At 44.2% G+C, this 25,651-nt stretch overlaps 1 protein-coding gene and 1 long non-coding RNA gene across 10 annotated transcripts in view; one reads left to right on the top strand and one right to left on the bottom strand.

Moving 5' to 3' along the window:
- Positions 1 to 25,651, top strand: part of LOC138429067 (uncharacterized) — an 86,996-nt gene that overhangs the window by 17,930 nt on the left and 43,415 nt on the right. The gene's annotated exons all lie outside the window — the stretch shown is intronic.
- The window catches only part of MRTFB (myocardin related transcription factor B), a 215,796-nt gene continuing 193,993 nt past the window's right edge, over positions 3,849 to 25,651 (bottom strand). For 6 of the 9 annotated variants that reach the window (XM_069570158.1, XM_069570156.1, XM_069570155.1 and 3 more), the window contains 7 exons: positions 22,916 to 23,048; positions 21,174 to 22,166; positions 19,663 to 19,800; positions 17,244 to 17,402; positions 16,847 to 16,984; positions 11,591 to 11,651; positions 3,849 to 9,276 (listed from right to left, as the gene is read on the bottom strand). In XM_069570158.1, the coding sequence (XP_069426259.1) occupies positions 8,741 to 9,276; positions 11,591 to 11,651; positions 16,847 to 16,984; positions 17,244 to 17,402; positions 19,663 to 19,800; positions 21,174 to 22,166; positions 22,916 to 23,048 (2,158 nt within the window). In that variant the 3' untranslated portion in view covers positions 3,849 to 8,740. The other 3 variants (XM_069570160.1, XM_069570161.1, XM_069570163.1) reach the window with 2 other exon arrangements.

The following is a 25,651-nucleotide window of genomic DNA, read 5'->3' as shown; positions in this document are numbered from 1 at the left end:
TTTACTTTCACGCGTTGGAGAAGGAAATGGCAACCCACTCCAGTGTTCTTGCCTGGAGAATCCCAGGGGCGGGGAAGTCTGGTGGGCTGCCCTCTATGGGGCCACACAGAGTCGGACACGACTGAAGTGACTTGGTAGCAGTGGCGGCAGCAGCAGCAGCAGCAGCACTAATATAGACTTAGAGTCAATATTATGCTTTTCTCTTTTAAATCTTATTATGAATGAATAAAAATTGGAGTTAAGATCTAAATGATAATATTACAGGTTTTTACTTGTCCATATATCAATATTTACCTTTACTAGAGAATCTTATTTTTCATAGGACTTTGAATTACTGTCCATCATCCTTTCATTTCCACTTGAAGGAGTCCTTTAAGCATTTCTTATAAGGCTGGGCTAGTGGTGATAGCTCTTTTAGTTTCTGTTTATCTGGGAATGTCTTAATTTCTTCCTCATTTTTGATGGACACTTTGTTGTATATAGAATTTTCAGTTGACTTTTTTTTTCTTTCAGCACTTTTTCATTTTCTCCCCAGCTTTACTGAGGTATAATCAACTGTATATATGTACAGTATATTTGATACATCTACACAGTTTGAAAGGATAATCCTAGTCAAGCTAATTAACATATGCATTATCTCACATACTGACCATTTTTTTTTTGAAATGTGATGAAAATATTTAAGACCTACTCTTTTAGCAAATTTCAATACAGTACAGTATTGTTAATGGTTTTCCCCATGTTCTACATTAGATCCCCAGAATTTATTCATCTTATACTTGCAGGTCTGTTCTTTTGATCAATGTCTTGCCATTCCTCCCCCACTCCTGTACCTGATAGTCAGCACACTCTCTGTTTCTGTGAGGCTGGCCTTAATATCACATATTAAGGGATATCATCTACAATATTTGTCTTTTTCTGTCTGACTTCTTTCACTTAGTATAATGCTCTCACGTTTTATCCATTTTCTTGCAGAAGACAGGATTTCCATCTTTCATAAGAGTGAATAATATTCCTGTGTGTGTATCACATTTTCTTTATCTGTTCCTATGTCGATGGACAGGTAGGCTGTTTCTGTATCTTGGCTACTGTAAATAATACTCCAATGAACATGAAAGTGAAGATATCTCTTTTGAGATACTGATTTCATTTCCTCTGGATATGCATCAAGAGGTGGGATGACCGTATCATATGGTAGTTCTGTTTTTAAGCATTTGAGGAACCTCCCTGCTGTTTTCCATAAAGACTGTACTAATTTACATTTCTACTAACAGTTCACAATAGTTCCCTTTTCTCCACATCCTCATCAACACTTGTTATCTTTTGTCTTTTTTTTTTAATTTGTTTTTTTAATCTTTGGCTGCACTTAATGGCATGTTGGATCTTGCTTCCCCAACCAGGGATCCAACCTGCATCCCCTGCATTGGCAGCACAGAGTCTTAACCATTGGACCACCAGGGAATTCTCTCTCTTGTCTTTTTGATGACAGTTATCCTAATAGGTGTGAGTTAATATCCCACCGTAGTTTTGATTTGCGTTTCCCTGATGATTAGTGATGTTGAGCATCTTTTCATATACCTGTTGGCCATTTGTACAGGTATACCTCAGAGATACCGCAGGTTCAGTTGCAAACCACTTCTAAGTAAGTAGAGTACATCACATGGATTTTTTAAGTTTCCCAGTGCATATAAAAGTTATGTTTATGCTATACTGTAGTCTGTGTACAATAGCATTATGTTTAAAAACCAATGTACATTAAACTTTAAAAATACTTATTGCCAAAAAAATGCTAATCATTGAGCCTTCAGCAAGTCATAGTATAAATTCAAAGATCACAAATAATAATAATGAAAAAGTTTATTATTTTGAGAGTTACCAAAATGAGACATACAGACTCAAAAATAGTAAATGCTGTTGGGAAAATGGCACTCAATAGACTTGCTTGACAAAGGGTTGCCACAGATATTCATTTGTTCCTCACTCTTAGGCTTATGGTTAAACGAGGTTATACACCAAGTGTTTGGCACAGGGCCTGGCATCTAGCTGCATTTAATACATTTGCTGCTATTTCTACTGACCTGTCTCTCAATTGCATTCCTGTGCCCTGGCGCTGTGTACCAGGGTGTGGGGAGAAGGGTGAGTACATTTATTGGGGATAGAGGACACAGGGCCATTGTCAGCAGTGTCCTCCTTGAATGATCTGTCGCATAGCCGTAACCACAAGGGCAGTCAGATAGCTGCCGAGTGGTCTTGCTTTTTGTCTAAGTATACACTGTATGTTTAATTTTAATAAACTGTCATAAAAATCAGCAGAAAAGACAGCCAGGATGTCCAGATGAGTTTCTTTCTGAATCCATCAGAAAGGGAAGCTATTTGTGGAAGGAGGAATGAAGGAATGGTCGTTAGGTGACTTGGGATTATGTGACACAGAAAGTTGTTGGTGACATGTAGTTTGCATTTTCCAAACTGGTCTTCCCTGGACTCAGTGGAGGAGCTGTCATTCATCTCCAGCCATCACGTGTGTGGGTGTGTCTGTGTACAAAGGCCTGGGTAGTCGCCTTGATTTGAGAGCAAGTGTGCTGCAGAGGATTGTAGAGATGCTAAATGGTGACTCTCTTCACACTCTGCAAGGCTTCTGGAGGCCTGTACTTCCCAAAGAAAACAGCATAATCTCCAGAAGAGTCTTTAGCCCTTTGGGGTCTGGGAGCCTTAGATGCCCAGCTGTCCCTTCCAGACTTTCTCAGCACTAGGTTTGTCCCCACTCCCTTGATGACCCCCTCAGCATTTCTTGACCAGACTCTGTCCTGCAGCCATACTTTGGTAGCCAGCCCTCCACCTGGCACAGAGCGGGCCCTCAGCCAAAATCCCTTAACTCTGACCTCGCCCGAGTAGTCTTCTCTGCTGGACTGTCCTTTACATGTCCTAACTTATCTCTTCCCTAAAGCTCCCAGCTCTGTTCCTTGCTCACTCCTGGGAATGCCTGGGGCACTTTCTGTCCCCGCAGACATCGTTTTCTCTCCCTGAGGGCAGGATCCTGGTTGGCAGCATGGGATGTTACAAGCGTCTTAGTCCCTTGGAAGCATCATCTATTAACTGGGCCATTGAGGCGGATCTCTTGGTCCCTAAAAGGTCACAGATAGTGAAATTTCATTGTATGCAGGTGACTAGTGATCTTTTTTCCCTCTCTGAGGGAGGTAAAATACCTGCTTTCATAGTAAGATACTGATATGAAAGTTTTGGCTGTCAGTGAAGTTTTCCCATTACCGTTTTATTTTCATCAAAACAAAGAGGAAAATATAAAACTGTTCTCAAAACTATATTTTAACCATAGGTTTCTGGGTTGAAAAATTACATCTCTCTCAAAGAAATTGAATTCTAAAGACCATTTCTTTTGGCCTATAAAAATACCTCACATAAATGCTTCTGAAACGAGGCTGAACTGAAGGATCACCCGGGTCTTTCAGGAATCCTGTCGGTGGCTCATTTATTAGTGTCAAAGTGAGAGCCAGTTTTCTGCAGGCATGTGTGTGTGCATTCATCCTTGCACACCATGGCCTTTGCCAGAGCCCTCGCTTGGGATTTCCTCATGACTGGGAGAATGAACACAGTTTTGGTGTAAATCTTGTTATGGTCAGGTTCAGCTGCTGCCTGTTTGTCTGGACCCAGGGCAAGGGTGCACTGCCTGTGTGATTCACCGAGGCTGCCTCAGCATGCCTGCTGGTCGTGTCTGGTGACTTGGTTGTAAAGCTTGTTCTGGACGAGGGGTCTCCTCCTGGCCTCCCTGCCCCCACCCTGCAGCTCCCCTGACCCACAGCACCTGGTCTTTCCTCTGCACAGCAGAAGTCATAGTAAATCAAAATTTTTTTTTTATTTGAGACACAAAAATGCAAAATTGCTGAGATATCAAACATTTCCCGATCAGCTACAATACGGCCACTATGTACAAAAGATCGGATGATCAATGTGCACACATATAAAAATACAGTATGCATTACCTATGTACAGCACATGTGCAAAATGTATGGCATTCAAACATGATATGGAATTGATTGCAGGGGTGCAAACAGCAAATACAAAGGCATCATGGTTTTTCTTTTAAAAAACAACATAAAGGCAATACATGAATGGACCCCCGATTGCCATCATTTTTTGTTTATTAAACTAGTGCTTTGATAAGCAGGGCTCTGTAGATTGGTATCTTTCTCCTTTTTTTTCATAGAGTGAGATGCTAAGACATAATGTGACAATGAAAATAAGAAGAGAAACACCTATCTCATTGCATTTCTACTGCAAGCAAGAAAACAAGAAAATGAATTTGTATGTAGAAAGGAAAAACCTGTATTACTGCTAAATATGTATTATTCTTAACCCAACAAAACAAATCTATACTATCTTACATGAAAACGAGGAATATCTACATCTTTGTGAAAATTATAACCTTAAATGGATAATACCTTTTTGGGACTGATTTTTGAGAGCTCATTAGTCTCAAATTTTAAATAAAAAGTGCCTTCTTTTGGCAAATACTTGGCAATGCCTTTGGTTCCTTTAAAGCAAGTTTGCATTACTAGTAGTTACTCGAGGTTAAGTACTTTGGGTAGCAACTAAACCCTTTCCTAAATGCTTCCTCCTCCTAAGCCAGCAAGTTTCCTTACAGCATGATGTGGAGAGGTAATCGTTACGAGTCTCGGTGATTCTAGAACTTGGTTAAAGCTTTGTCTTAGTGGTTGGCACAGAGCTCTGTTAAAACCTGACAGCTGCGTCGAGATCGCCAATGACATGATGTGTTTGATACCAGACAGCACCTTGCAGATCTGAGATTGCCACCCTGTTATCACAGGGTCATGACATTTTCTGATGTGATTCGCAGAGCAACGTGTTTGCGTGGAGGGGAAGAGCTCGTTTGTAAACATGTGCAGCTTTCTGAATTACAGGCCTCGAATCTGAGAGTTCAGGTAGAGACCCTTTGTAATGATGCATTTCCTCAAATACTGCAAGAAAGGGCAAATGGGGACAGATGGAGACCTGCTTATTGCCATGCAGTCACTTCACAAATAAAAACGTAGCCCAGAAGGATCACTGAAGGAGCAAGTTATCAAAGGTTTGAACCGAGAAAAAGAATGACTACATCTTCGTTGTCATTTTCCAGTTTTGACGGAAACCGCGTACAAGATGGGCGGAAATGCAGTGAGGCTGCTCTCCAGACACACACGTCCGCATGTGTGAGCTGTTTCCTGGTGACCCTGACCTTCCAGTTAGTGTTCTCTGAGTGTGGGCTGGTTGTGTGGCCTCCAGGTGGAGGTCACTTTGCCTGGTGTCCTGCTCTGGTGCCAGCGGTCAGGACTGACGCTTGTAGTGACGGGTGGTGACCTGTGGGGCTCTACTTGTGGACCTAGCTGTGTGGCCCCAGTGTCTCTGCTGATGGATGCTGACAGTCGGTCTCTGGGAAGTTCTCGAAACAGCCCCTGGTGCCGCCGCACACCCTCCAGCTGACTCACGGCAGGAGCCACCGGACACGCGTGTGAGTGAGGGGTGTGAACCCAGCCAAAGGCTGGTTGTGGACAGTAACAAGATGGTCCGGCCCTGGCAGGGACAGCTCTTTCGCCAGCTGTGGTGGCCAGTTTCAGCCTGAGATCCTGAAAGGGACTCTGGAGAAAGCTTGTATGGCTAGAATGACCTGGGGTGGAGGAAGCCCGAGTCAGCTTTGGTGACCAAATAGGTGACACCCTTCTCATCAGCTATCACTTGGCGTCCACTGACCTCACAGCTCGTGACGGCGCCTCTACGGGCGGCAGCTGGGGGGACCACACCATGTTGCCTTCACCACGATTCTGAGAATGCACGTCCACGGGTCACAGAGCCGTGCAGTTTGTAAAAAGGAAATTTAAATAAGGTCTCTTTAGTGCCATAAAAATATTCATATAAAACACAAACAGTATCTGAGCATGAAGTTGCATGAACTCAGACTGCATCTATGTACAAATACGTGGCAGATACTATACAGCAGATTGCACATTTCAGGAAAAACACTAGGACGTAAAGCACGCAGTGTCCTGTGAGATTTTCTAGTACATGCTTTGCTGAAATGTACGAGATGACCACATGTGCCTGGACTTGCCAAGGCTCTGCAGCATCTTCGATGTAACTTTCTGTTCCTCCCATCCTTAATGACACGGCCTGGCACCTATATACACTAGTAAGGTAAGTGCGATACTACTGTGTTTCAGAAATATTTAGGAAATAAGACTGGACGTGAGATAATGTTTCTAGGAGGTGGCTGTCTGCTGGGCAGTATGGTACTTTGCAGGGTGGTACACAACAGTACCACCCCCTCCCCCCAACTGCACACACACCAGGATGGGAGGGCAGGCGGCAGCCGCGAGCGTCAGTAACTGGCCGCTCCTTGCCGCCTTCAGGGGAGATGCTGCTGCGTGAAGGTGAAGTGGGCACTCAGCGATTCATCATCAGGAGAGAGCAGGCTGTATGTAAGATGGCATTCTGTGCACTGCAGTGTGTGTGTTTGGAGAGCAACCTTCCTGTGGCATGTTTCAAACCTATCTTAGCCAAGCAATAAGGGGAGCTGAGGGCTAAAGAACAATCTATATACACAGTGCAGGATGACGGAGACAGAAAGTTAAGTCGACAAGAGCCAATACCACTAGCTGTTCAGTTGCCTCCTACAGTCCCACTGATATCTGCTGCTAATAACATGTTTCAATCTGAATGAATACAATGCTCAGAGTCTTAAGTGTGGGCCAGACAAGCCCTGGACAAAAACTCAGGGCCCAGTCCTCCCCTAAGAAAAGCACATTCCCCAGTCAGGAGCCCCAGCCCTGGAGACAGGCCCTCTGAGAGGAACCTACTCACGCCCAGGATGCTGACCATCCTGCTGGGCTTGGTCAGAAGGTGGCGCTCTGCTCAATGGTTACAATTTCCCACCTGTTGGATGACCAATCTCTAAGCACTCAAAATACCTACTACAGACCACGGTGCACCTGACCACCTCTGCCCGAACCATCCAGAAGCACTTTCCAGTTGGGTGGGCTTTCAACTGAGGGCTCTAGGGTGCTGGGCAACTGAACACTGGGAAAATGGACTTTTCTTACAGAGTAAAATTCACAAACTGAGATAAAAATATAAAGTAAGATCAGTTCTTAGGCAAAACACAAAACCTAGAAATGATTCACAGACTCTTCCCAAGTAATGGGTCAGGCTGCCCGTCACTGTGGGAACATTCACCATTTACAGACCCACAGAAAGCCTGACTAGGGTTTACCCAAGGTGAGGTTAGAGCACAATGCTCTTATTTAGTAAAAGTCTCCACACTTTTAAGTAGATTTCAGGTGGGGTTTTTTTTTTTTTTCAGTTATTTTATATTTTGTCATATACTTAAATGACTAGCAATTGACTGAAATAATTTTGGAAATCCTGTGATAGTTGGCATTTTAGAAAACTCTGAAACTATCCTACTCAACAAATATGACTTTTTCAATATAAAAAACTACTAATAATACCTCCAGTTTCTCAACCTTCAGCCTGATGATACAGTGAGAGCTCAGGTATGACATCCAGTTACAAGCCTGGAAAACGGTAACCAGGGATCGGTGACCGAGAAGAGGAAGGCCAGGGCTGGGTCCGCCGGCCGACCTGGCACCACCACGCCACCTGAACCGTTCTGGGAATGTCCTAGGGGGACGACAGACTGCTGCCTTGCCTTCTCTTGGCAGCTCATCAGCTCAGAAAGATATTTCACGCCAAAGCCTTTTCTTGGTTCTTTGAGATGGGCCTGGTTACCTGAAAGTCAGCAATTCCTTAAATATGGAAATACACGTGGCTCAAGTACTCTAGAAATATTCGAGTTACTAAAACAAGTAGGACCACTGGGTATCCAATTCCTTACTCCAACACAGGCTGTACAAATCACAATGTCAGAGTATACATACAAGTGTCTAATATACACATTAAAATCATTGTAATCAACCCAGAGGGCTGCTAATAGACTTTTCAGTGTTATCAATACACCTGGACTTCTTAGAGTGGATTGTTTACGACAGTATTTTGTCGACATTGTCTGGTAATGGTGAAAGATCTCCCATTTCAATTTAAATCTGGAGATCTAAAGTAAGATTCCCCCAAATCACAAAATAAACTAAAACACACAAAAAAACTATATCGGTTTCTGAATGGAACCAAAAGTCTTCAGTGGGAAGCTGTCACTGAACTGGCTGGTGCTGGCCACTGCCCTTGACCCTGGCTGCATCTTGGGCCGGGCTCAGGCCTTTTCTAGGAGATACCCTGTGCAGTGATCGCTCACCTCCCTTCTTTTTCAGTGGAGCTGTCTGCCTTTTATTTAAGGTCTTAAAATGACCACAGAGGTTTAACTGTAGCTGATGACCAGAGGCCCTTGTGTTGCCACCCTGCATACCTTACTCTTCGTGTTTTTAATCTAAAGGTGCCTTTCGTTCTTTACTGAAGTCTGGAGAAACAGATGAGTCTTCTTGGAGTAGTGTTTTTTTTTCAGAAGGCTCTGTGCTATATCAAACCACAGGCATTCACTGCTGGATGCAATGAAATGTTTTCAAACTTGGTTTCCAGCCTCTGACCATCCGTCCCATCTTTCTGTGACAACATACTGTAATTGCAATGATGCAACTCTGGATCTGTCTCTAAAATCTGACCTTTTTGAAACATCGTCGTCGTCTTCAAACCTCATAAACTCTGAGACGAGAAATCTGTGCTGTTAGTCCCACGGCAGCGGCAGGTCCTGTGGGTCTAGGAAGTCGGCAGAGAACATGCTGGGAGTGGTGGCGCTGAGCGGTGTGAGTCCCGATGACGTGCCGGGCATGGTAATGTCTAACCACTCCATGTTGTCCAAGTTCGAGTCAGAGAGGTCAAGGGACAGACAGGGCGTACTTGCAGCAAACTGGGCCTCGGCCGTTTCCATGGGTGAGTGCGAGGGGTCCAGCACGCCTGAGTGGCTCAGCAGGTCGTTCTGGAGGTCCTCGATCAGGGAGAAGGGCTCTCTGTCCTCGCTGCTGCTTTGCAGGGGAGCGATTTCATTAGCTGAAGGTAGAGTTCCATCCAGGAAGGCTTCGAGTTGGTTCTCTAAGCTGGCAGATAGACTGCTCATAGGTTCTAAGGATATGGGTGGTGCCATTTGGACCTGGGGTGGTGGCCGGGACACCACGGTGCTGACCGGCATTGTGGTGATGCTGGCTGTCACTGGTCTCATTTTGGAAATAGGAGAAGGTTCTTCTTTTATAGGGAGGGAAATCTCTGTGTAAAATAATTCAAGTAATTAGCAGTGATTTCGTACTATTTCAACATTTCTATTCATTAGGGCACTATCTTCTCTGTGCAATGACTTACACACGGTCCATTTTAGAGTAAGGAAGAGGTTGCTACTGGTCAGGTGCGGCCCTTGATAAATGTTAAGGTGATAATGGTGATAGATAATGTCGTTAAATATATAAACATGTAAGTTGATAGCATTCTGGTGTGCTTTCAATTCTTTACGGTAAGAGTAAGCATTAACTGCAGTCTCTACTGGCAAGTAGGAGTCAATGGTTTTCGATTATTTGATTTCTGGGTCTTTATTCTCAGTCACTGCAGGCTGAAGATAGCCTCCTGTCTCCCCCCATAGCTTGAGTCAGCTATCAGCAGATACCACCCTTATAGTGAATGTCAAAATGGATACCCCAAGTTTGTGCAGGCATGATGTACAGCCTTCCTGTTATGAAAGATCTAATTATATTCTTTTCTCTTTTTTATTATAGTTGAACTGTATGCCCAACTTAGCCATTGACATTCTATACAAAGTTGTTAAAAGATACAATGTTCTTTTATGTCATTTCTGAGTTAAAGCAAACACGTCATCTCCAAGAGACCGTGGATTACTTATTTTTTGTTTATTGTTTTCTCAGTTTTATTAAATCCTTAAGATTTTATACAGTGTCTTAGGAAGCACTAGTTACGTGTCATTCCTTGTCAGATCAAGTAGCAAATTAATGGACCTTCTGCTCTGATACCAGTGTTCACTTGGCTATATACATTTGAATGAAGGATCTTTTCTTTTACTTTCTTATGAGTATTTGATTGGTTTCATTTATATGCAGGTACACGAGGAAACATAGATTAATAATCACTCTTACAATTAAATGTCTGGGATGTGTAAACGAGAGAAAGAACTTATAATTTGATTCCTGAGTGAATTGTCAACTGTGTGTATTGTGTGTTTTTAGGATAGTTTGTTGTCAGCTCTAGAACTGTTTTGAAAGCTGAAAGTGCAACCTAAATAATTAGTTTTACCATCAATGATTTAAATCTGTCCTCATTATCACTACTATTAATATATAATAACATAAAATAATATACTCATTGATACTTTGTCATAAAAATTATCTCTTTTAGAAAATAACTGTTAGTATGACTGTCATACTTTAGTTCCCAAGTTTAGACTGCAAACATTATTCTTTTTAATCATTCCAAGAAATCTTTATTTTAACCAGATTTGGCAAAAAGCATTTCATTATTTTTTTAACCTGAAATTCAGTTATGAGTGTCTTTAAAAATTTTTATCATGAATTAATTATTTTGCAAGGCCAAAAAAAAAAAATGCTATTTGCACATACAGACCTGTATGTAGTCAAATATCAAGAATTTTCTGTTATGTCAAACATTATGACAAAATCATTAACCTCAAAATTAAATAGAACCTCCTATGAATGGAGAAATTTTTATCACAATTTTAAAATCTGAATAAAACTCCTTCATCAAGGTAATTTGAGAATACTTGAGAAATATTCCAAAATAACACTTCAAGTTTTAAAATACTGACTTTATACTTATTTTTAGACATATGTAAGTTTAGGCAGAGAGATCCTTGAATTTTTTTTCTTTTTTTTTGTAGTTAACGTTCCCTTATTCCTATTTAAGATGACAAGACTGTAAAAAATCTAAGATGTTCAATCATATGTAGAAAGTGCTTTGCCTTTGAATTTTAATTGCAGGCTGATTACTTTACAATATTGTGGTGGTTTTTGCCATACATTGATGTGAATCAGCCATGGGCATATATGTGTCCCACCATCCTGAACCCCCCTCCCACCTCCCTTCCCACCCTGTCCCTCTGGGTTGTCCCAGAGCACCAGCTCTGAGTGCCCTTCTTCATGCATCGAACTGGCATTAGTCATCTGTTTTACATGTTAATACACGTTTCAAGGTAACTTGGTTTTTGCGAAATAACACATAAATTGGAATGTTTTTATCCCATCACAACAATACACACTTGGAGCAAGTTTTGAAGTTTTTAGTGTGGAATTTAAATATGGTTCTAGTGTGCTGTTTTGAGATGGCCTATCTTTTTCAACAGGCATACATCTATTGTTAAATCTATTATATTACTGTGTTATACTGAAAGAATGGCTTCTCCATCTTAACAGACTAAATTGAACGGATTTAAAAGAATAAGGTGAGGTAGAATTAGAGTAATGTTTCTTAGTACTTAAGAGATGTGTGGTGGGCTCTAGAGGAAAACTGCCACAGACTCGTTAATAAGACTCTCTAGGGATCTAATGTGATCTTGACCTACCTCCACTTTTAATGAGGATGTCAAAGAGGTCGTCCATCTGCTGACTGTGTGCATTGGAAAGCTACAACAAAGGAGAATATATGTTAGCTTTCTTTTGTACCCTGGGAGCATTAGACAACTGGGAGCACTAGCAACCTTACAGAACATCCCATCTAACCTATCCTTCGATAATTTTGAAATTCTGAGGTCTCCTGAGACGTGAAGCCCCACCCTATGTGGCACAGTTGGTTAGTTAATAGAGCGAGAATGGGGTGAACACCCAGTTCAGATGACTACTTACAGTCTATCACTGTTTGCATTTTGAGAGGCTTCTAACACTTTCTTCTAAAAATGTCTTCATTCATTTGTATTTACGTAAAAATATGTTGAAAGGTTTCCAGCCTTATTGAGAGTTACCTGACATACAATAAACTACACTCACATAAAGTTGACAGATAAGTTCTGACATATGTATACATCCACAAAACTATCAACTCAATCAAGGTAATGAACATACCCATTTCCCCTGAAGTTTCCTCATGCCCTTTTGCAATACTCCTTTCAGCCCCAGGCAACCCAATGATCTGCTTTCCGTGAATACAGAAGTTTACATTTTCTAGAGTTTTATATAAATGGAGTCATACAGTTTGTACTTTTTGGCAGAGGGATAGAGGCTTCTTTCACTTGGCACAATGAATTTGAGATTTATCCATGTTGTAGAGTACAGCAGGAAAAGTTCATTCCTTTTTATTGCTGAGAGTATCCCACTGTATGGAAATATCAGTTTGTTTGGATTGTCGGCACTCTTTGGGTATTACAAATAAAGTTGCTGTGAACATCTGTGTACAAATCTTTGTACAGACATGTTTTCTTTTTTCTCTTGGGTAAATACTGAGGAGTAGAATGGCAGAATCATAGAGTAGGTGTCTGTTCAACTTTCTAAGAGATGGCTGTTTTCCAAAATTATGTTGTTTTTACATTTCCACAGCAATGGATGTTTCTAGCTGTTCTCCATTCTCGGCAACACCTGGTATGGGCAGTCATTTTAGACGCTTGGCAGTTAGTAGTGGCACTGCGTTGCTGTTTTAATGTGCATTTCCGTAATGACTAAGGATGCTGAGCATCTTTTCATGTGCTTATCTGCCACCTGTGTATTTTCTATGGTGAAATGTCTGTCCCAGTCTCTGGCCAGAACTTCTTATGCATACTGTTTGCATGGTATCTTTTTCCAATCATTTCTTTCAACCTTTGTCTTCGTATTTAAAGTATGCTCCTTGTATGTGCATATAGTAGTTATCTACTGCAGTATTACAAATCGGTGCAAAAAACTTGGTGGCTTAAAACACTAAGTTTCTAAGAGTCAGGAATTTAGGAATGGTTTAGGTGGGTAGTTCTAGTGTGGGTTCTTACATGATGCTGTAGCCAATATTCTGGCCAGGGTACAGCCATCTCACAGCTGAAGAATGTCCCTGTAAAGGTGACTGACTTCATGAGGACAAGGTGGTTGATGGAAGGCCTCGGTTTCTCTTTATGTGGGCCTCTGCAGGGTGCTGCTGGACTGTCCATGCGGCATAAGAGCTGGCTCTCTCCATAGCCAGAGGTCTTAGACAGTGCAAGCTGGGTGGCTTGATGACCTAGTTTCAGAAGCCACATATCATCTTTCCTGCCAGTTCTATTTGTTAGAAGCAAGTCACTAAGTCCAAGTACACAACATACATTTGGGTCCAGTTTTCCATCTATTCTGATAATTTCTGCATTTTAACTATTATTTATTCTACTAGTATGTTTTACGCAATCATTGATATGGTTTAAGTTTGGGTTTATCATTTTCATATTAGTTTCTATAATATTTGTCCTGTTTCTTGTTCCTCTTTGCTTGGCCTTTAAAAATAGTGATCTTTTGGAATTCTAGCTTAATTTTTCTATTTTTAAAAAGCAATAATTAAGTTGTTACTGTAGATATACAATATATACCCTTAATTTTCCATAGGCTACTTAATGTACCATTTCATATAAAATATAAAACCCCAGTAAACATAAAGATCATTGATTTCCTCCATCTTTTATTAGTTATTTTTAAGTATCATAGCTATATATTTTATAAACCCCTCAAGATAGTGTAATATCTTATAATACAGGTTTTGTAGTGATGAATTCTTAATTTTTCCTTGTCTGCACTCTAAGAAGGAAAGTGAACTAAGGGATATTTTTACTTGACAGGGAATACTGTGTCGACAGTGTTCTCCTCCTGCTCCCCGACCCCTCCGCCCAAGAACTTTAAAGATGTTGTTCCATTCTTTTCATGCTTCCATAGTTTCTGATGGAAAGTCAACTGTAAATCAAATACAGCTGACCCCTGAACACCACAGCGGTCAGGGCAACTGCCCTCCTCCCTCGAGCAGTCGAAAATCCACGTATTATAGAACTGGCTCTCCATATCCATGACTCTGCATCCATGGTTCCAACCAACCAGACTGTACAGTACTGTACTATGTATTTTCTGAAATCTGTATATAATGGATCTGTGCAGTTCTAACTTGTGTAGTTCAAGGGTCAACAGCAGCTGTTACCTGTGTATACTGTATTGCTGTGCTCTTGATGCTTCAAGATCTGCTGTTTAAATCTGGCTTTCAGTAATTTCATTATGATATGACTAGGCCATCTATTTATCCTGCTGGTGTTCACTGAGCATCCTAAAGCTATAAACTTGTTTTTTATCATATTCATAAAAACTCTTTTTATCATATTCATAAAATCAGTATTTCTTAAAATATTTACCTGCCTCATTCTTTCTGTCCTCTCCTGGGACTACCATCCATAGCCATTTAGACTGTTTGATATGAAATAATAGGTCTCTGAGACTCTGCTCACCTTTTCCTTAATCTTTTTCTCTGTTATCCAGACTGGATAAGTTCTACTGATTTTTCTTCAAGTTCACTTTTTTTTTTTAACCTCTGCCACCTCCATTCTGCTAAGACGATCTATAATTTCTTTCATTTTAGACTCTGTAATTTTGTTTTAGAATTTCCATTTCATTAAAAAAATCTTTTCTATATCTACTTAACAGTCTTTCTCTTTTTTCCTGCAAGTAGATTTTCTTTTATATTATTGAGGATAGTTATAATAGTTGTGCAGATTCTGTGACTCAAATCAGCTGGGTGTTAGTCTTAGCTGATTGCCTTTTTCCCTTGAGAAAAGGTCACATTTTCCTGATTCTTTGTATACGGCCGTGTTGTGAATGGCTGTCATGGATACCAAGTTGTGGAGACTGCATTCTGTTATTTTTCTCAGATGAGTGGTTTCTTTTGTTTTAGTAGGCAGTTAACTCGGGTTGGACCTGAACCGCAAAACGTCTCTTGGGCAGAAGTTCCAATCTCAGGTCAGGCCTTCTGTCTTTGGCTGATCTGCTGTGACTCCAGTCCATGCCTATGTGGTTCAGGGGTCACCCAGAGATGTGGGCAGACAGAATTTGGGGATCTCCTCTCTCAGCTGAGAGCAACCCAGAAGGGGAAGAACCAGTCTTCTGGATTCCCAAGGCATAAAGGCTCTGGTTTTTCTACCAGTAACCTCACCACTTAGCTTGACCCCAGAGTGAAAACAGAGCACTCATGCTATGGAACTCCCCTAAGTGCAGACTTCTCCCGAGAATGTGACTCTGTCTGTTCACTCTTCAGTGACTTGACTATGACCAGGCTTTACAGCTCTTATTTGTGGGAAGCTGAACTGGTAGGAATTGGAAGTCTAAGTAAATGTATTTTAAAAACCTCATAATCCCTGGCTTAATGCTCAGTGGTGTATAGAGAAGAATTACAGATAGCTACTCATCCAAACAGAACCTGACTCCCTTAGTCTATATGCATGAGCCAGAGACAGACAGAGGGCAGGGGTTAAAATCAGCTCTTAGGTTAAGGTGTGAGGGTAAGTCTGTGTTGTTACACTGATCAACTAAATGGTATGTAGCAACCTATATGTGAGAACCAGGTTTGGAAGGATTTTCTTGAAAATATGTTCCTTCTAGATGGACCACGGGGATCACAGTCTCGTCCAGCATCATTTGTTTCAATTCTTTTTGTGATATCTAAACCAAGTTCTGAAATTCAGCTTTCCCCTCACAAATAAACGCCCCTGCTGAGTCTGGAACTAGAGGAACATCTTACAACTAGAAAAGTTATCTTCCTTTGGTACTAAGTGAATATGAAGAAGCCCTGGAAACTGTTTGCTTCCTCGGGTAGGCAGTCTGCCCTGGGTACCCTGCTCGCCATCTGTGAGTGTGCCAAAGTGGGCCCTGTTGCTGGTGCTGAGCAGTGTCTGCAGCTACTTGCTGGGGCAACCAAGTAGGTCAAGATGGCTATGGTGTGGGTGCTGCTCGCTGGAGAATGCTGAGCCCTCAGCCCCACACACCCCCAACTGTACGTGAAGGCCCCACGGAGTTACACATGGACTGTGGGGGTGAGGAGAGTGGCATGACCCGGCAGGTGCGTCTGCTGTGTCTGTGCGAGCAGACGGTCTAGCTCTGATCAGCACACCTCCTCGTTCACTGTCAGCATCCATGCAGTGGGATCAAGTCCATTCCCTGCAGCCTCTTATGAGGCCGGGGTTCTTCCTTGACAGTGAGTTGAGTTTTAAGCTGAGACAGGCAGTAAGCCCAGGCGTGTTCAGGGTAAGGTCTGACGTGGCTTTTGTCATCGGGCGCCCACCTGAGGCCAGATGCTTTTTACAGACAGAACTCTGCCTTTTCCCATCTCTGGGATAGATACAGTAGGCCAGGAGGGCCTCGGTCTGTCCTTCTAAAGTGTGTCTGCTCAATACACGAGCAGAGCTGCTCAGGAGGGCTGGCCTGCTGGGGGTGAGGCACTGGTGATGAGGGACAGAGTGGATGCAGGTGCTGGGTGGTCTAGAAGCCCATCCAGTGGGGAGCGGGTCAGTTTGATGCTGGCCTGACAGACAGTGGCTTTAGAAAACGGATCTGTATAACACACGTGCCCTGGTCACACATATACACATCTCTCCTTCACACAACCTGCCTCTGGCTCTGGGGGGAAGTTAAAGACAAACAGTGAAACTGAGTAAGTGGGAACTGCAGGAAAACCCTTATGTGGCTGCTGAAAACCCTTGGGAGTCTTCGATGTGAATGATATTTTGATTTCAAATAGCCATTTGAAAGGCAAGCAAGGCTCCCAGTCATGAAACTTGTGTCTCTTGGGAGGCAAGTCCATCTAGACCAGGATGGACTTCAAGCTCAGGAGGACCTACCACATTGGAGCGTGGCCTTCTCACCTCTGGAAGGGAAGACTGGGCGCTGCGTGTCTGCTTGATGGCTTCCTCATAGCGGGGAGGGTCTTTCGTCTTGGGGACTGGACTCCCAAACAGAGAGTGCTGGACCACAAACTGCTGGGGCGGAGGGGGCGAGCCAGGCTGCGGCAGACAGAGGAGGAACCAGTTAGCTGGGCTTGGGCAGTAGGTCTGTCCCCAACTGGGGGTGCCGGCGGGCGGGGCCACCTTCACTGTGCTGACCGCTAAGCTGCCCTGGAGTAAGTACACCCCAGGACTTTGGTCTCCCCCGCCACCCTGTCACCCCATTAATGCTGACACTCAGCCGTACAGGCCCAAAGGCCTGGGCTCTGGATGAACCTGTGCCCTGTGTGCACTGTCGCTGCCCAGGGGGCTGGGTTACCTTGTTGGGAGGGCTGGGGCCGTTCTGCAGGGAGGGTAGCGGGGTGCTTCGGGGCTGAAGGACACTGTTGTTCACCTTGTTGATAAAGGGCTGCTGCACCGCTGGAGCAGGTGCTCTCTGATAGGGCAGAACTGTACTGGATGCCGAGCTGGTGAAAACCTGTCATGAATAAATATTTGTTCATCAGTTTGTCCTTTTGCTTTACCTAATAAAACCATGTTTTAGAACAAGACTTAGCAAATCTTTTCTGTGTAAGCCACAAATGGTACAGTTTAGGGTTTGGGGGGCTGTGTGGCCCACATCGTAACTGCTTTGCTTTGGCCTGCGGCCCAAATGCAGCCTGGATGAGACATGAAACGGGGAGTGGGCTCAGGACAGCTCGCCCACAGACAGAGGAGGTGGGCTGGATGCGGCCCACCAGCCCCGGTTCCTCGGCATCTGTGGTCCATCTTGGATGGCAGCGTGCTGCGGATATGATTTTCCTCATCTCCTCTTGTGGCTCTTTCGCTCGTAACCACCAGGCCCACGTCTCCCAATCATGCTCCCAGGTGCCAAAGCCACACTTGTCACATTTACACACATACATATGGAACATCTTGAATTTATTAAACTTTCCCCCTCTTCCCACTACCCCCAGCCTCTGAGGGAAAGTAATTCTTGGTTCTGCCTTTAATTTTGACACTTAATGGAGGTAAATGGAGCCATCAGTCTGCTCTGCTTTCTGCCCTCAGCACTCACACATCTCAGACACGCCTCCTGGGCTGGGCCCTGTGGTCTGCAGTCCTGAACCAGGTCCTCACTGTCCGTCACTAGAAAACTGCTTCTGTGGTCCAGCTGCGCCTCCCTGCCTGCCAACCCACCTTGATGACGACAGTCTCAACGCACCCACGCCCGTGATCGTGTCCCTCCTGCACTCACTGGCTCTCCTGCCCTTGGGTAAAATCTAATCTTTGGCTGGTGGGCTGCCCTTCTTGCTCCCAGGCCCCCTTTCCTTCCTAACTGAAAGGCCATACTCGGTTTTCCACGTTTCTTGAACATTTCTCCAAGTCACTGCAAAGCCCCATTTAAAGTCTGCCCCCTTCTGAGCAGCTCTCTTCTGCTCAGTTAGGCAGAGGTGCAAATTTCTTCCTGTGGAATTACAAAGTTTGTTGTCTGACTCCTCATCAAGAGCCAAAGGTTTTAGGGCCTTTTGCAAATGTATGGCCAAAATGTTATTTTGTAGCTGTATTTCACAGAACAACCGGTTTGCTCATAAATATACTGCTGGTGTTCTGAGAGAGAAAAACTTATCCTCTATATTTGTATTTCTTGGGGCTTCCCTAATGGCTCAGACTGTAAAGAATCCACCTGTGTGAGTGTGTATCCTTCTAAGTAGTACAGCTTTTCTGGGTGATAAGGTTGATAGCTATACTTTCTTATCTGTCTGTATACTCTTTTTCTCTCTCTTCCTTAAGAGAAAACTTTAGTCTTACCATCTGAACATTTGCTAAGCTTCTCACTGCACTAGACAGTTATTTGGGCCCACTTCTAACTCCTTGCTCATTGCGCTCCTCAGAGGATATTCAAGAGAGCAGGTGTGTTAACATGACAGTCGCTGTCCCAAGAGGTCACTCCTGTCTATTCCTCCAGTTGACTTAGCCCAGAGAGTCCACAGCCCTCTGGGCACATCACAGGTACACCTAATTATCTAGGCTCTTTTAGGCTAAAGATTAAAACTCTGAGACTAATCGTTCTCCAGGTTTAAAATAGTAAGACCTATTTTTGAGGACTTAATACTTTTCTGGCAAGGAGATGTGCACATAGCTCCACCTACTGGATAAGAGGGAGTCTGGGTGACACTTGGGACTCTTCAGCAGAACTCTTGGAGAATTCCTGTACAGGACACTGACACAGGTCAGCAGCGTCACTTTAAAGATGGGGAACCAATACTCAAGAGTCCTGCATAAGGCACAGCACAGAGGAAGTGGTGAGCTAGAATGGCAGCCAGACATAGGCTGCGGGGGGGGCTCTTACTCTCTGAGAAGGCAGACTCTTAAAGATACATAAAGATCTTGCTCAAGATAAAACATTTCAAAACGGTCTTTTTCATCTTCAAATATCTTTTGCCAGGACACTTTTCCCCCTACAAAATGATTATTTTGAAAAAAACCTTGAAAACCTTAGAAAATTCTATATATGAGGATTGAAAAAATAGTTTGGAAACTTGGAAGAGGAGCTTAACTGCTAAGATGAGCGATTTTTCACACAGCAGCCTAATGCCATCTGACCTGAGGCTCTCCCGGTGGGAGATGCATCACAGAAAAGAACAAACAGGAGCTTCTCACGGAGGAGGCGCCTATGAAGATGCTCACTAGATGCTGAGCGGATGGTAACATTCAGTACAAGCCGGCAGCAGCCTGTTGCTGTCGGCATCACCCACCTTTCTGGCCTGCTGAGGCTGACTGAGCGCGCGTGCTGGGAAAGCGTCTTGCTTCTGAGGCGCAGCCTGGGCCAGGCCAGAGGATAGAGCGGCGGCTGCTATCTGAGGCTGTGTTTGGAGTCCTGTTTGTGGTGGAGTCTAGGAGGAAAGAAAAACCAACTCAATTGTCCAAATCAAGGTTAGAATGAAGAGTTTAGATGTGGAGTAACTGGTCATGTGGGGCTCACATCTGGAAAAAAAAAAAAAAGGTAAAATGTTTATACACACTTCAATTCATTGGTATGTAAACTTGAACCCTAACTCGAACACCAGGCCAGTTACTTTCATGCTCTTAATGTTTCATAAGTGTTAAATTTTCATTTTAAAGTTTGTAGAAAGTCAAAAGAACTGACAGCAGTTCCACACATAATAGGTCAGGTGTAGTAATTTTAGCAGCAGCAAGGAAATCTGTGAGGCCAGACTGTCCAAATTCCTACTTCTGAGCTGCAGCGTCTGTGCTCCCCAGGGGGACAGCCAGCCACGTGCTGGGTGCTCAGAGGCCCAGAATAAAACGCAGTTCCTGTTCCTCAAACATCACCTCTCATGGAAGATTTGGACAGGAAAACGAATGCTTAGAAAAGCTATATTTTACAGCGGACTTTCAGTTTCACAGACACTCTTAACAGGGGAGCCAGAATTTCAGCACAGGCCCAGGGCCTTTGGGTCGTGCCTTCTCACCCTGGGATGGGGGACAAGACTGCTCCTCTCTGGGCGGTCAGGGTAGGGGAGCAGGACTCCAGATGGTTTCTGTGGATTGCGGCCCACCTTTTGTTGAAAAAACCTTGCAAAGTCAAGTTGCACACAATGGCTTCAGGTAATGGTTGGCCTCAAAGGAAACTTCATGCTCACAAGTGTTTTATCCTCTGTCCATACCAGCCTCAACCCTGAGTCTGTGCTCATATTCTCCTTAGTTTCAGCATCTTCACCTTAGTGGTGCCTTTCAGGAACTACACTTAGGAGGCAGAGTGGAGGTGAGAGCAGGCACCCTGCAGTCAGAAGGCCTCGACCGCCAGCTCTGACCTGGGACAACTTATTCCATCTTTCAGGGCCTCGCTTTCCTTTCTAGAAGGGGGCTTTCTCACTTGGGTCTTCTAGGGAAAGGGAGGATTAAATGAAGCATGCCAGCTAATTGTTACACTTGGTGCTGTGCCTTGAACACAAGAAGCACCCAGTGACAGTCGCTGCCATCATTATGAGAATGGCGCTGGTATTTAAACATATCTCCACATGCGATACTGTGTTCATTAAGGGTGAAAGGCAGCAAGAAGGAAAAGCACCCCCGTTTGATTTTACTCTGAAAACAGTGCCAGTTGTCCACATCTGCAAACAACCCCCGACACATGCACGCGGTTCCTGCCACCTGGCAGCCTGACTGGGATGCACGTATGAAGCAGCTCGGGTCTGTGCTCACCACGAGCCGTTTCTGGGTCAGGCAGGCTGCAAGGCAAGGAGTTAGAAGACACGCTTCACACCTGGAGTTGGAGGCTGCCTACAGGGAGCTGCACTGAGGTCACACCGGAGCCCTGGATGGACACAGGGAGCAGCAGCTGTGCAGTTTGCGTGGTCAGTAAAGCCTGCGGCTGAGCGACCCCGGCGGGCGGCTGGCCCTGGGAACTCACATAAAACTGTGGGACGAGGCTCGGTGGCTCAGCCGGGGCCACAGGCACCTCTTGCTTGATCACTACGGCCTTTTTGGCAACAAGGGTCTGGCCAGCCACTGGGCCGGGGCCGTCGGGGAGTGGAGCCTCCTCTTTGGTGGTAGAAGCGGTGGGGCCCCGTGTCTGGTCGGCCTTGGAGACCGAAGGGGCCGGGGCGCTGGCCGGGGGTGGGGGCTCCAGGGGCCGCTGCTGCTGCCCTCGCTTCTCCACCTCCAGCTGCATCTTCAGAACTTCCACGAGCTTCTGCTCCTGCTCCAGTTTCCGCTTCAGCTCCTCGATCTGCTTCTCCTTCTCCTGGAGCTTGCGGTCCTTCTCGGCCGCGTCCAGCTCCAGGGTGGACAGCGTGCTGCTGGTGGGGCTGAGGCTGTCCTCGGTGCTGGCTGCCCGCAGGGGCGACGAGCACAGGAACTGCGACGGGGACATCATGGTCATGATCTCGGTGAGCGTGTCGGCCATGCTCGTGTCCTCGGCACTGAGGCTGGACTGTTCGGAAGGCGCGGGTGAGATGGGCAGCGGGGAGCTACCGCTGTCCACGCGGGCCGCGCTGCTGCTGCCAGCGGGGGGCAGCTCTGCCTTGAAAGTGGAGCCTGAGCTGGTCACAGAGTTCTGTAGTGTTGTCACTGGCAGGGCCACGGTGACTTCGGGGTTGCTGGGGACGACGGCGGGTGTGGGCACGGCTGTGATGCCACCGGCAGCAGGGCTGCCACTGTTCACTTCCTGGTAGGGTTTCAGGCGTTCAATGAGGTCCAGTTTGGTGCCTGACACGGGGAGACCCCTTAACTTCAGCTCTGTCTTCAGCTCCGATACCTGGAAGTACAAATCAATCAGATCGCTTTTTTGGTGTTACGACCTTCTGACAAATCTATAGCACACCTGTGTGCTGGAAAAGGTGCCTACATCTGTCAGACAGCTCTGTATGACTGCATGTAAGTGTGACAGTTCTCTTTTTTTAAACACACAAAAACACAGAATTATAGACATAAAGGACCTGAAAGGCCAGTGATAAAGCAAGGGTTATTAGAGGCTAATTCCTTTGCTACCTCAAAAGATTTACTACCAGAAACAATAACAGTTACATTTACTGTGTAACTGCCATGGGCCAGACACCGCCAGAAGTGCTTTACTCTTTATGTTAACCTTCACATGAGGTGTAGGTATTATTATTCCCGTTTTACAGATGGGGAGAGAGGGTATGTCACTGGTCCAAGCTATCACAGGTAACAGAAGGCTGTGTAGGGGTGGAACCCAGTAAAGAGGGCCCTGGAGATCACGTTCTTAACTGTTACATCTTCCTCTTCTCCCAAACTTCGCAACAAGCAGGGAGGAAGGTGCTTGCTCATGGCATTTGCTCAATAAATGGAAATTTATTACTGGTCATTTTAAAGGCAACTTAATGGATGTAAAAAGAAAGTACTTCTACAATGGCTATTCTATTGCTGGTAGAGTTGAAGGCCTACTAGAAACTGCCTACATCTGCTGGACAGATCTGGCATAGTTTACAGTTTTGTGGTCCTTATTCACCTGTAAGGTGAATAAACCCCACTTGCAATGATCACCTTTAAATCATCCAAGCTCGATGGCAGAGGTCCTGGCTTTCTCACAGGAGCAGGTGTATTCTGTCTTGGTGTGTTAGATGTGGTAGTGTTCAAAGCTGGATTCCCACTGTTGTTGTTCTTGTCATTGAGTGGCCTTCAAAAGAAAAAGAAAATTAGCTTTTCTAATAAAATGATTTCTGGGGTTGACATTGCTCCTGTTAACAATCTGTGAACTTACAAAGAGAAAACTACCTGGTCATGGGTTGGCTGACTCAATATGGTAGAGATGTCAGTCAAATTAGACCCTAATCAAAATCTCTGCAGGTTTTGTCTGCTTGCTTGCTTGGTAAAAATTTAGAAGATGATTCAAAGCTTTATACAGAAATGCAAAGGACCCAAAACGACCAAGGCATCTTTAAAGAAGAAAAGCAAAGCTGGGAGCATCATACTACCAGACAGCAACATTTATTACAGAGCCAGTTATGAAGATGACGCTGATGCAAGGACAAGACAGCAAATGGGAGATCAGAAAATCCAGAAACAGACGCTGCATACAGGGACAAAGGTGACATGGCGGTGTAGTGGGAAAGGGTGGTCCTTTCATCAGTGGTAATGGGCCAAACGGGACAGTCAGTCACATGAGAAGAACAGGGCTCTTGATCAACCCCTAGCCTCACACCATCCCCAAACCTAAATGTGAATTGGAAAACAAACTTTGAGAAGAAAACTTAGGATAGTATCTTCATCGCTTTTGATAAGCAAAGATTTCTTAGGATACAAAAAGCACCTAGATATCTTTCAAAGGGTTAAAAATCAAGCCCCAGGAGATGTTTATAATAACATACTTCTGACAAATGCCTCATCTAGAATACACACAGAAGTCTTGCAAATTATTGACAGTAAGAAAAAGAAAAACCTAATGGGAAAATCGTGAACAAACATAGCACAAATGGTCAATAAAGACATGAACGAATGCTTAACCTCATCAGGTATGAGGAAAATGAAAACCACAGCAGAACAGCACTGCACACCCAGCAGAGCTGCCGCTGTAATATGTGAGACTGACACCACCAAGTACTTGGAACCACCACAACCCTCATACACAACTGGCGGAAGCAGAGTCAGTGCAACTGCTTTGGACCATGGTTTCACAGTATCTACTAAAGAAACACCATACCCATCCGATCCAACAACCCCATTTCTAGATCAGCACCTGACAAAGACACACGTATGAACCAAGAGATGCAGGTCAGGAGATTTACTATGGCATTATTCATCAGAGCCCCAGCTGGAAGCAGCCAGCTGTCCCATTGAGAGGATGCTGGGTGGATGAACTATGAAGTAGACAACAGTAAGAATGAACTGCTGCCATGTGCGTGAATAAAGATACGACTCACAAACATGCTGAGCAGAACTAAGCCATGGATTCAATCCGGGAAGCCACTAAGCGGGGATGTGAGCCAATGACAGTGGAGCTGACACTGTTCCTCTTCTTGAGGTAAACACTGCACTTACTTTGGCTTCGGTTTTCACTTATAATTTATGGACTTCTCTAACTTAAGCTACATTTTTAAAAGCTTATTTAAAAAGTGTTGGTGAACCTGTTGTACTTTTGTACTAACTCCCCTAAACTTTTCATGCTGAAGCCAGGTCCTTCCGATGCCTTCTGGCTGTGATACACTTGGCAACAACGGCATTTTCTTTTCTGGCTGGTTGACAACTCATTAGAGAAAGGTGCATGTGGTCACTGACGCGGTACAACCAATTCCATTGCAGCCTCAGGCCTAACTGTCAGTATAAGCTTTGGTACTGAAGCTCGGTACCAAAGAGATGTTGAATTCCGTGTCCTGAAACAGGAATCCATGGTGACGGTGCCTCTGGGGTGAGGTCCACGGCTGGATGAACTTTCTCAAGTGGGTTTTAAGAAGCCTGTGTTTGAAGCCAGTGCTGGCCTTGTCAACAGCTAACTCTTGACTTGCATGTGAGGTTTTTTAAACCTGCCTGAATTATGATGAAATTAAGTACTTGAAGTGTTTGAAATGAACTATTTTGAAGTTTGGATGAAATGACAAATATTTAAAAATATATCACTATTCTTTCAAAGAGTCCACTTTTAAAAACCGTATTTTCGAGTTATGAAATAATTTAAATCACTGTTTCTCAGCCTTATGTTCATTACTGTCCCCAAGAAAAGCTCTTTAGATAATTTTTCTAATCACTCTCTCTGAGATTTTAATACCATAGATGTGCTACATTCTTGTTCATGTACATAGGTCTGTGCTTTATTACATAAAAACTGTAAAACTGCCTCCAACTTTTGCTCCTTCGTGAATGATGTCTTCTCCTTGAGAATGCATAATTTAAATTTTTAAAAGTTAATTTATCTTTGGCTGTGCTGGGTCTTCACTGATGCACATGTGCTTCCTCTAGTTGAAAGTGGGGGCTACTTTCTAGTTGCAGAGTGGGGGCTTCTCCCTGAGGTAGCTTTTCTTGTTGCAGAGCACAAGCTCTAAAGCAAGTGGGCTCAGCAGTTGTGGTGCACAGGCTAGTTGCCCCACGGCACGTGAGATCGCAATTCCCATACAGGGATCGAACCTGCGTCCCCTGCACTGGCAGGTGGATTCTTAACCACTGGACCACTGGGGAAGTCCCCATGGTTTAATTATTTTATTCATGCTGAGATTCTATAATACTCATTAATATGATTAACAGTATAGTGTTTAATTCAATTTTTAAAATAACAAAAATAAATTGTGG

Source organism: Ovis canadensis, chromosome 24 (assembly GCF_042477335.2).
Source record: "Ovis canadensis isolate MfBH-ARS-UI-01 breed Bighorn chromosome 24, ARS-UI_OviCan_v2, whole genome shotgun sequence".
Classification (NCBI taxonomy): Eukaryota; Metazoa; Chordata; class Mammalia; order Artiodactyla; family Bovidae; genus Ovis; species Ovis canadensis.
The sequence above is the reverse complement of the archived record's forward strand: the minus strand, read 5'-3'. Positions and strand labels throughout refer to the sequence as shown.